This window comes from Macaca fascicularis, chromosome 20 (genome assembly GCF_037993035.2).
Source record: "Macaca fascicularis isolate 582-1 chromosome 20, T2T-MFA8v1.1".
In the NCBI taxonomy this organism is placed as follows: domain Eukaryota; kingdom Metazoa; phylum Chordata; class Mammalia; order Primates; family Cercopithecidae; genus Macaca; species Macaca fascicularis.
The window spans coordinates 51,525,965-51,538,355 of record NC_088394.1 but is presented as its reverse complement, the minus strand read 5'-3'; the positions used below and the strand labels follow the sequence as shown (position 1 = coordinate 51,538,355).

Here is a 12,391-nt window from a genome sequence, read left to right as displayed (position 1 = left end):
TTCATCTTTTCTCAGTATCCTCAGTACTCACATTGATGACTCACTTGACATCTTGGCCACAGATATTCTTCTAGACTCTACTTCAGCCATGGAAACAAACTTATGACTCTAATTTCTGATAAGTTCTTTAATCAGTTTCCCCTCATTATCTATTAGTGTTTATTTCTCCCCTAATCTGGTCTTGCATAGACCATGACAACTTAATGGTCACATCTGGATCTAATCATCCCTCTTTAATCATTCCACTCCCTCTGGCAACATCTCCCTGCCTATCTACACTGGACTTGGGAGTCGGATACTTCTGTATGACCTGTTACTTAGAATCTTTCACTTCTGCCATGCCCACAGTGCCAATCACACATCCTCAGCCACCTCTCCTGATCTTGCCTTCATATTCCTGTTAGGGACCACTGAGAGATGCTAAAAATGTTAAATATGTTCCATGCTTTTCAAGTTGCAATTCCACTTTTACCTCACTCTCCCTGGACAAATGGCATTTCACTTTCAACTTTATAAAGAAGACAGCTTATGTAAACTTACTCCCTTCTTTTGCACCTGAAACTGGCTTCATATCTCCACTCCCCTCTCCTTTCAAATACAGTATTCTCTGTGCCTTCACCATACTTAACTTTGCACCATCCTGTCCCAGATGAGGAGCAGACTAAGTGACATGTTTCTCAGATTAACATCTCTTGTTTGTGCTTTTGGTCCCAGAGTCCCCCACTTCCTCTTGGTCCTTAAATTGCATACAAGCAAGATACAAAATTCTTCAGCCTACTATTTAAGACATCCATCAACCAAAGCCAGTCACTAAACCAAAGCTCCGTATCACTAAAGCTAGTTTATTCATTTTTTCTTGACTACATCAAGAACATTCCTTTCTACTAAAAAAAAAAAATGATGAGGAAGATTGAGGAATTATGACACTATAATCAATCTTTTATTTTTTCCTTGCAACAAACAGAAAAGAATTTTAAAAGGACAATCTTAACAAATGTGCAGTTCTAGTTCTTTCTATAATTCTTCTTTTAAATCTTCAAAGAGAAAAAATGCAAAATAAGGAAGATATTTATAAACAATGTTTGCTGCTTCCTTCCCAAAAGAACAGAAACATCCAGATGAGACAGAAAGTAAAAGTTAGTGCTTACTGAACACTTACTATGTGCCAGCACATAAGTAACCTTATGACTCCTCAAAACTCTATAAATTAGGTGTCATTATCCCCATTTTTGTCAGTGAGAATGCAGGCTTAGAAAGGTTTCATTTTCTCAAGCACATACAGGTAGGTAGTAACAGGATTAGAACAAAAACTCTAGTTAATACCCTTTTTATTTCTCTATTAGTATTCACATATTCCAGAATTTTACCAAGTTCCAGAAGAAATTAGCTTTGTTAGAACAAGTATATATATGGGGGGGGGGGGGGGTGTGTAGTTGTGTGATTGAGGTTTTCTAAAAGGCTCATTTTAGATTAAAAACTACAAATAATTGTAGTGCATTTGGATACTTAAATAAACTATATAAATGTCTTTGAATCCTCCCTAAGTAATTAACTCTCTACAGATCTTAAAAGTGATATATACATATAGCTGTTGATCATAATACTCATCATTAATTGCAATCTTTCCCTAAATCAGAAATTCTTTTTAAATAAAAAAAACCTTTCTATTATTTTAAGGAAATGAATTGCCCATCACAGAGCATTTTAGACCTAAAACTAGCTACTATAAGCTCACTATAAGCTTTGTAAATGAATTTTCCTAATGAAAATACAGTAGTCTCCCTTATCTGGGATTTTACTTTCTGTGGTTTTAGTTACCAACAGTCAACCATGGTCCAAACACATTACATGAAAAAGTCTGGAAATAAACAATTCATAAGTTTAAATTGCATGCCATTCTGAGTAGGGTGATGAAATTTCATGCCTTCCTGCTCTACCCTTTCTTCATCACAAGGAGAAGAGGGATGAGTATAGTACAATGAGATTTTGACAGAGAGAAAGAGAAAGACTACATTCACATTCAGCTCTTATCTATATTGTTATAACTGTTCTATTTAATTATTAGTTATCACTGTTAATCTCTTATTGTGCCTATTTTATAAATTACATTTTATCAGAGGTATGTATGTTTAGGAAAAAAGTGAGTATATATAGGGTTTGGTACTTTCTGCAGTTTCAGGCATTCACGGGGGGTCTTGGAACATATCCCCTACAGATAAGGGGGGACTTATTACATGTTTAATATGCCCACTACAGACAATTTTTATGTATCTATAATATATACTAGATGGCTTCTAAAGTCAACATGCTTTGAATACAAACTGAGATATAGCCTATGAAGGAAACTGACTGTACAGTCAGTGTAAATGGCTTGTTTCCATTCATAAACTAGCAGAGGCCCACTTAGTGCTTTATAGTGTGACTTAGCATGTATTCTCTCTCATAAGATAAACTAGCAGACTCTTAATTCATGTCACATTTTGCAATGTTTCCTACTAGCTATTTTATTCCCTATGCCCTAAGCCATATCCTTATAAATGTATACTTGTGAAGTAGCTGGTCACATTTTGCAATGTTTCCTACTAGCTATTTTATTCCCTATGCCCTAAGCCATATCCTTATAAACGTATACTTGTGAAGTAGCTGGTTAATAAAAGTATGACTAAAAGATACTTTAAGAACACCCATTATGCCGCATTACAATTCAAAGAATAGCTTTTAGTAGAACCATACTGTAGACAGACGTCTTCATCATTGTTCAAGGATGCCAGCAGAACAGTTACACAGGACATGAGGTTTAGAACTAACTATATTTTTAAGATCCAAGAGTCGAGAATATAATAACCTTTTCAAAAACACTGTATGTTTCTATGTTGGGAAGCAGAGAGGGCTGGGAAGAGGTGGTAAGAAAATATTCCTGGCCGGGCGCGGTGGCTCACGCCTGTAATCCCAGCACTTTGGGAGGCCGAGGCGGGCGGATCACAAGGTCAGGAGATCGAGACCACGGTGAAACCCCGTCTCTACTAAAAACACAAAAAATTAGTCAGGCGTGGTTGTGGGCGCCTGTAGTCCCAGCTACTTGGGAGGCTGAGCCAGGAGAATGGCGGGAACCCGGGAGGCGGAGCTTGCAGTGAGCCGAGATCGCGCCACTGCACTCCAGCCTGGGCGACAGAGCAAGACTCCGTCTCAAAAAAAAAAAAAAAAAAAAACAAACGAAAATATTCCTAAATATTAGATTCATTACATCTTAGATATCTAATGATTTTGGTAATTAAAGAGTTCGGTAGTCATCATTACTGAGAGGAAACGTGTGAAACTAAAGGATATGGCAGTCAACATAATGGGGTGTCATGTGACTCACAAAAGCAAGAGTGTCTAAAAGGGCACTTTAATAATTCATTCAAAGTTCATTTGAAAAACCATAAAATTAATACCATATTCTTGAATAATACATCTTACATTAGGTTTACCTAATATTCAAGAAGTTCCAAAACCATGTTTAAAATAAGATAGTAGCAAGGATTTCCATCAATTTTAAAGAAAAAGAAAAAAGGGGGTTACTTGAGAACAACCAAAACAATTGAAACTGGAGCAACTAAATGTACTGAGACCACAAACCAATCTCAAGCGGGGCCTCGTCAGACATAGTGGAAAAGCTGGAACTTCAGAGATGGCCCAGCTCTTACAGAGCTTCAAGCCAGGGCATGGTATACTTAGTGCCTGAAGGGCTGCTGGGATACATTTCGGTTAAATCCAACAGTGAGTATTAAAATATTAAAATATCATAAAGTATTCAGGAGTCACCTGGGTGAAAGGGGGAGTCATAAATTTAAAGTAAAAGTAATTAAAATAAGAATATCTGTACTAAATTTGAAGTCCACAAATTCCCATCCTCTTGTTCTGCACCGCAATTCTAATTCATCAAATCTCTGTCGATGCGGCTATTTTCAAGCAGCTGAAAGTCATTTTATTTGTGAAGTTATGGAACAAATAATACATTGTTTTCTTTGCCAGAAAAATATGATCCAAACAGGTCTCAGAACTGGCTGGAGAATGCAAATATTGTAATTTTTTTTTTTTTTTTAAAGAATGAAAGAAAAAAAAAAAGAAAGCCATGACACAGAAAGGAAATGTGGTAATAATGGTCATGACAAAAAAACAAAAAGAGGACTCTGAATACCTCTGTTGTAATGCAGTTTGACCATTGACATGCTACGGCAAAAAAGACAGCTTTGTGTACATTTGGTTTTTTTTTTTGTTTGTTTGTTTTTTTGTTTTTTTTTTTGAGACGGAGTCTCGCTCTCTCGCCCGGGCTGGAGTGCTGTGGCCGGATCTCAGCTCACTGCAAGCTCCGCCTCCCGGGTTCACGCCATTCTCCTGCCTCAGCCTCCCGAGTAGCTGGGACTACAGGCGCCCGCCACCTCGCCCGGCTAGTTTTTTGTATTTTTTTTAGTAGAGACGGGGTTTCACCGTGTTAGCCAGGATGGTCTCGATCTCCTGACCTCGTGATCCGCCCGCCTCGGCCTCCCAGAGTGCTGGGATTACAGGCTTGAGCCACCGCGCCCGGCCAATATTTATATGTGCTGCTAGATCTTGTTTTAGCTACAGAGGGGTGCATTGAGAGGAAGAGACAATATCTTGCAGAGAAGATAGCATGGCTTTTTTAAAGTATGAGTTTTCTTTTTTTTTTTAGAAAAGTAAAACAGGCCTAGACTACCTGAGCAGCTATTGGAAAAGCAAGAGCAGTGCTCAGAGTATTTAGAAATAGTATGATATAAGGCTTCCTGAAGTGTATTCTATAGAACACTGGTTCCGGGAAATATCCAGAGAAAAAGGTTCTGTAAGTCAGACATTTCAAAGGCACTGAGTAGTCTTGAGAAAAAAAAAATTCATTTTCTTTACCTTGATACTTTCTAAACTTATTAGTTTTTGTTCCCCAGGAACCTCTAAGAAAAACCCAAGAACAAGTGTGTGTTTTGTTTTCTGTTTTTTTGTTTGTTTGTTTGTTTTTTGGCCACAGTGAGAGATACTGAGCTGGTTTTAAAAGTGGGGAGGTGTGAAATATAATTAATAAACAGATATTTTCAAGACAGGCAGAAAACATGCAAATCTCAAGAAAATTTCACTAAACTCATTCTGAAATGTAATTTGCCCTCCTAAACCATTTGGTATTGCTAACAATCTCTAAATGGCCAAATCACTAAGCTATCCAACAGAGCAAAATAGTATTCTTGTGAATTAAATTCCACAGTCCTGTCACTTAGGCACTAGACCCCACTCAGAACTCTGTATGACACAGGCAAACTTAAGGTTTTCATTACACAATCCATGGATGCAAATAGAAAATCCAGGAGACCCATGATCAAACCGTCTCTCTTCAGAGACTACCTGAGGGTATTGCTAAAACCCACTGGATTCTGAATTCAGGGGTCCATTCTACATCATATCTAGAAACTAAGAACAGCTCTGGAACCAACCTTTAGAGCCTTAAAAACCTGGTTGAAATTTTCAGAATGTTATAATAACTCCTCTCTCACTACCTGCCACTGTAACTCAAACCAAAAGACTGTCCTGTGAATGATAATACGTGCTGCCTCCCGGACAGAATTTCCTTGGACTTTTCATGTGCAGGGTGATTTCACAGTGAAGTCTTCTGACCTCTATGTCTCTCCCCTAGACCCCAAGTAGCATCTCTTAGCTTTCATAAAATATTTTCTTTAAAGAGGTATGGGGCTCTATCAGCTATGGTCAGCTCCTTTTGTCAGGATGTGAAAATACATCATTCAATTTAGCAGGTGTCAGCATTAAAGGAGTAAAAAGATGAGAGCAAGGTGATGCCCCTCTGGCCAGCCAGGGTGGTTACGTTTCAGAATCTAGAGGTGTTTTCTAACATGATTTCAAGGGCTAAATCTGACAGGCTAGGTTTATATACACAATTTGTAAAACACCAGGGTTTATGTTATGGGTGATGGACCTTTATATCTGGTCTCTCTAGACTAGAAGTTCAAAATTAAAGGCAAGGCCAAATCTCAAGTTCCAAGGCTACATTTTGAATGACTTACCTCAACTTCTACCTTTGTGAAGAGCTGGCAGAAAGTAAGCATGCAAAGCTGAATGCTGAAGAGAAAAAAGAAAAGGCTATTTTTATACAGTAATGCAAGTATCACCTTACATTATTCAACAACCATTTCTTTATACACAAATACCCCCACATCACACTTCATATATATTTTGCATTTATAAATGCTACACTGCAGCTATAACACTTTTTGGGCCTAGACAACTAATCTTTTTTTTTTTTTTTTGAGACAGGGTCTTACTCTGTCACCCAGTCTGGAGTACAGTGGCATAATCATAGCTCACTGCAGCCTCAACCTCCTGGGCTCAGGTGAGCCTCCCACTTCAGCCTCCCAAGTAGCTGAGACTACAGGTGTGAACCACTGTGCCCAGCTTAGACAAGTATTCTTGACAATTATTATTCAAAAGTTAAATCACCAAATGAATACCAAATACGTATTTGAGTCAGACCCTCAGCTCAACAGACTAAACCACAAATTTGAAGTTTCCTTGACAACACAGACTCAAAGGCCCAAGTCCCTAGAGAATATACCCAAGGCCACATTTCAAGGTATGTAAATGTGTTTATAAGAAAACTCCTAGGTAGATCATTACATTTCTGAACTCTTTTTTGACATTAAATCAATGGGCCTTTCTGTAAAAGCGGAAGCTTTATCAAAATTGTCCCAGTTATTAATAAATGTTCTAGTTATGAGGAAATCTGGAAAGTTTCAAATTTCATTGTAAAGGCAGGCAAAGGCTGTCTTCAAAGTAGTTAAGCAACCCTCTCAAAGATAATGTTTGAAATAGCTGTTCCTACTTACAGCTTTCCAGTACATATTTAGACCCTCTGGATAAGATTTCTACTGGATTTTTAGTTTAGTCTCATTAGACAATTGACCCAGAAACCAGGCAGAATGGATTAAACTACACATTTAAGAAAAGAACCAACCAATCTCTTTTCACTGTTAAGAAATTAAAATATAATTTATCTGTAAAAATTACCTGAGGCGACTTATTTAAGGAATTTAGGAGCTTAAGAATTTAGTTAAAAGAAAGAATTTAGAAAGTAGATATATCACTTTCATAATTAATTATAAATTGTTAATGTGTCAGTTCACAAGTCTTCCATTTGAAAGAAAAACATTTTTTACTATCTATAAACTCTAAAGTCAATCCACACTATCTTGCATAAATTGTTTTTAATTATTTAAATGGAGCTGTAGAATTCAATTACTTTAATAGATGCATATTCTATTCTGAAAATTCTGAATACTGTACAAAATATGAAACCACACATAAAATCTAACCTGTCTTGTCCACCCTATAGACAGACCAAATACTTCTTAGACTGATACAAAACTTCTCTAAGTTTATTCCAAGTCTCCTTTCCCTTGGGATATTTGTTTTGGTATAAAATCTGTTTCTTAGAATCCGTATCTGGAGTAGCACTTTGAGCAAGGGCAATTGAGAAAACAGATTTAGAAGTAACAGACACAGTGCTAACAATATTAAGTAGATGAGAAGAAAAAACTGGACGTGAGATTTGCAATAGATAGGTGCAATGTGACATTTGAACAACACAAAGCTGTGCCTTTTAAAGATTTTGTGTTTGTTTAAAAGTCCTGAAAATTTTTTGACTTTTGAAATATTTTTTCTCCCTTTCATTCCTGAATTCTTTCTCCTAATTTCCTTTTCCTCTTCTCACATACTTCTCAGTTGAGAAGGCTAGATTAACTAAACCTGTCTATTATATTTTCTATTCTCAGTTACTCTTCTAGAAAAGCTTTCTCCTATTTGATCACCACATTAATCTGGACTGCTGGGCAACCAAAAAAAGTCTTGTTGGCCACATCACTATCTCTGTAAGGAACTTAACCTGTAAAGGCCCAAAGGATGGCACACCTCAGGAAGTGGAAGTATGCTATGCATCCATTGTTAAGGCACTTTGTTTTCCCAAATACTTTCATACTACCTGTTTCTCCCAATTATCCCATGTCTAAAAGCAATCAGGAATTCAAAATAAGTAATGGCATGAAACATGTATTTTAGTTAAATGAATAAATTGATTTCTTGGTAAGTGAAAGATAATATGCTGTTTAGATATCCTTTACAATTTATGTTCTTTATTTTTGGTGTTATTTGCTTATCTTTAATTATCAAGGACTGGAGCATAACAAGAATATAAATGTTTCATATGTGTTAATATTTATTCTATTGTCCCATCAGTTACATATTCTGATTTAAATTTATTATTTCAAAGCAATGTGTATATATACAAAGTGGAGAAATTACGCAGTTTTGATTTCAGAAGTTGGCTGGATTACGCTGAAGGTATCTAAAAAAAGCCTACAATGTGCCTAAGGCAACTGATGATTTCCTTAAATATTTCCAAGTGATTGTCACCTATCCATCAACAATGTTATCTGAGCTTTGTGCTTAACAATATGAAAACTGGGTAAGACCCTAAAGGAAGTCTTCAAATCCAGGTGTTTCATATGGCTCTCACCAAAATTTAAACAGGCTCACTTATTCAGAGGGAACTAAACAAACGATCTTGAGAGAAACCAAGTTTCTACATGTTCTGTTCTTTTTAAAGGCCTACTTCACATCAGCTTGCTTAATAATGAAACTGTATTCCTCTTCTCTCTTAAGTAAAGTGCTTATAGAAACTGCTGATTCCAATGCTTTTCAAATCCAACAACAGAACTGAAATCTTGGTTAGCTATTTTTTCAACTCATATCAGACACATCATAGCTATTTCAGGCCATATGACTAAATTTTTCTGAATGGCTTAAACCAACATAGTAAGTAAGGATAGAGACACTGGATAATGCCAAATCTGCAATGGAAATAAAACTGCAAAATTAAAGCTAACTATGATGCAAACTAGGTCACTTACAAACTAGCAGACAAACACTTGAGACCCATTTGAATGAGACAGATGACTAGAATTTTGCATACAGGGGACTTGAGGGGTTAGTGGTCAAGATAGTGCAAGACATTGATGCTCTCTACAGAGACTTATCAGTTATAAGACTTAGGGCTCTGATCAGAAATCTTTATGTTTTTAAATATAATAAGAATTTAAAATAACACTTTTTAAAAGAATGAATAAATGATCTTTCTTTTTCTTCACTAAAATAAAATGTATATAAACTAATAATGGACATAAGTGACTTACAATGTATATCCTTGCCATGTCCAGGTCACAGTATCCTATAATAACAAAATTATTTTAGCTGTTAGTCTGGAGGAAAAACACTAAATAAAATAAAGATCTTATTTTAATATGGGGATTCATTTATATTTTTCTGAAACTAAAAGCAACACGTTGAGAAGTAAAATAAATACATTATTATTAAAGAACAGTAAACTGACCTATGAATTCTTGGATTACATATCTGCAAAGCAAAGATCTTCCTAATGTCAACAACTTTTGATGAAATGACGTGCTCTAATTTTTTAAAAACTATTTTACATGCTTAGCCACTTTTCTCCTAATATGAATATATCTGGATAATTAATTTGCTTACAAAAAACTCAGAATATATCAGTTTTCAAAAAAAAGCTTATTTGGGGGAAATAAAATAATATGAACACACAATAAATCAAACCTATAGGCAGAAGTACAATGAATAAAAGTTTTATAGATTTTAATTCTTTTTTTAACCATAGATGTCCAAGGTTGAAAAACCAGCCTCTAAATACAAAACTGATTTGATCAATAACCCTTAAACTTACATAGTAGAGATAACTAATAATTATATCCTGGCTTTTAATATAAATTCTCTCATAAAGAAAGTTCCTCTCAGAACCAAAACATCGCCTCAAAAATCTTTCTTTAGGAAAATGGTGGTACAATCAATATCTAGAAGACAACAATGTATCCAACTGAAACAGAAGAGACTACTTCCTGAATCAACTCTGGACTTTATATAAGATGTTAAGTTAGCCCAGGCTTGGTGGCTTATGCCTGTAATCCCAGCACTTTGAGAGGCCAAGACAGGTGGATCACTTGAGGTCAGGAGTTCAAGACCAGCCTGGCCAACATGGTGAAGCCCTGTCTCTATTAAAAATTCAAAAATTAGCTGGGCATGGTGGCATACGCCTGTAATCCCCACTACTCGGGAGGCTGAGAAAGGAGAATCACTTGAACCCAGGAAGTGGAGGTTATAGTGAGCCAGGATCGCACCATTGTACTCCAGCCTGGATGGCAGAGCAAGACTGTCTCAAAAAAACAAAAAAACCCAAAAAACAAACAAAAAAAGATGTTAAGTTTTCTCAGGTGTTTTCTTACTTAATTAAGCTACTTATTACCAAGGCTCACACAATTAGTGCAATAATGAAAAACCAAGCCTCTTCCATATTTATCCTGCTATTTCAATACTTCTTCACTAGCAATGAACACTGAATCAAGAAAAATTTCCTTCTAGAGTTAATGAAAATCACAAATTTGTAACTACTCATTCTAATGAGACCCTAATCTGGGAATTAATCACACCAACATGGTGACAACAGAGTAGAGGCTAAGAAAATATCTTCCTGAAGTTCAGTAATAGCAAAATAATATTTAATATTAGTATCAATGGATATGTGCCTATCTTGCAAAATTTTAAAAACTAGATGTGGTGAGCAGAATGAGCTCTCCCATTTGCTTCCACCATTTATCTGTTCACAGCCTTATTTACATATTAAAAGGGGTTCCAGAGAATCTGTGCTACTTGGAATACTGAAATTCTTCCTGTGGTGAAATACTATGCTTACCAGCTTGTTTGGGTATCTGAGGAGGACTGGCTGCACTGGAACTCCTGGAATGAAGGCTCCTGCAACCATGTTGAAATTTTATAATGTGTTTTTATGTGAATAAAAGTTTTATGATAAAGACAAAATAATAAATAGTATAAATAGACTGAATATTTTAAGAGTATGTATAACAGAAATCGTTTGCTAAATGTTGATAAATCCCTAGTACTTACCAAAATGAGGGATTTTTTTTGAATTAAGAACTACTGAAGCAAAATATTAAATGCTGTGCCTATGCCACTTAAAATATTTGTTTATTCATTGACTTATTTCTCCACTTTTTTTCATTTTCCAAGTGTTAATATTCAACAGAATTTTTTAAGTAATGATAAAATCAAGACAAAGAAAAAATAAGAAAGCCTACATGAAACCAAATGCTTGAAGCAAGAACTACCATACTTGCTAGAAGTGAGTCATAACTTTGCTGCTGAGCATTCTAGCAGCTAATACAAAAACATTTTAAAGTATTACAAATTATAATGAAAGCTGCATTCACTGACTTCTAATGTTAAAAAAGAAATGAACCACAGAAAGCAACTGAAGACATTATAATGATAATGAGATAGGTTTTCTACTTGATGGCATAGAACCTCACGTGTCTGTGAGGGTTCCCAAACATACACACAGCCACTCATCCTAAGCATACATGCATGGAGTGGACACTCCAAGGGGAGAGGAATTATGACACCAAAAGAGAAAGCAAAGCAGTGAGTTCTGTGGATCCACAGTGTCAAAAAGTTGCAATCAGAAAAGAAAAAAATGTTCAGAGCAAGCTCAAGAGTTATTTTGTGTATTTCTATAAAATCATTTGTGAAATCTTCCATATTACTTTGTTAGAATACATAATTTAATTTTTCTCACCTGGTTTAAAAGTAATCAAACAGGAACGATTAGTACAAGTACCTTCTGGGAAAACTAGTATCTTGGGAAAAAAGGAATAGATTTAATATTTCAATCTAATTAATAAATTACCTCTTTACTTGCTTTCTTATGACTTCACAAACAGCTGCCAATGCTTCAAAAACAAAAATGAAATAAAAGGCTAACACTTGATTCTAATGAAAGCTACCATCAGATTATTCAATTTTCTTGTAAAGAAAGTGCTGTCTATTAATTTAATTAGAAAATGGATTTAAGTTTTAACAAATGTCTCTTAATGATAAAACTAATGATCTGAATAAACCTAAAAGATGTAGAGCATAATTCATGGTCAAAGTGTGCATTAGGCTACATTAAATTCTTTCTTCTGCTATATATGCTTAACCAAATAATTTCCAATTTTGTTTCAGTTTTCCCATTAATATTTACTCCCACAACATATAGTTCAGGCATGTCTTGAGGACAAAGGAAAAAAGATATGTGTACAATGTGCTTTATGTTTACTTGAATTAGTTGACATGTGGAATACAACTTAATATCTTTTTTTCTTTTTGAGGCAGTGTTTTTAGCTTTTAACATACTTCTTCATGTTTTCAAAGTAAAAGATAAGCAGCATGTTAGCTTCCCCATTAACTAAGTAAAATAGCA

At 35.4% G+C, this 12,391-nt stretch overlaps 1 protein-coding gene across 2 annotated transcripts in view; it reads right to left on the bottom strand.

The window, feature by feature from the left end:
- The window catches only part of LPCAT2 (lysophosphatidylcholine acyltransferase 2), a 78,449-nt gene that overhangs the window by 43,816 nt on the left and 22,242 nt on the right, over positions 1-12,391 (bottom strand). For both annotated transcript variants that reach the window (XM_045382444.3, XM_045382445.3), the window contains exons 5-8: positions 11,726-11,786; positions 10,826-10,884; positions 9,243-9,277; positions 6,063-6,117 (exon numbers count right to left, since the gene is read on the bottom strand). In XM_045382444.3, the coding sequence (XP_045238379.2) occupies positions 6,063-6,117; positions 9,243-9,277; positions 10,826-10,884; positions 11,726-11,786 (210 nt within the window). The remainder of the gene's footprint in view (positions 1-6,062; positions 6,118-9,242; positions 9,278-10,825; positions 10,885-11,725; positions 11,787-12,391) is intronic.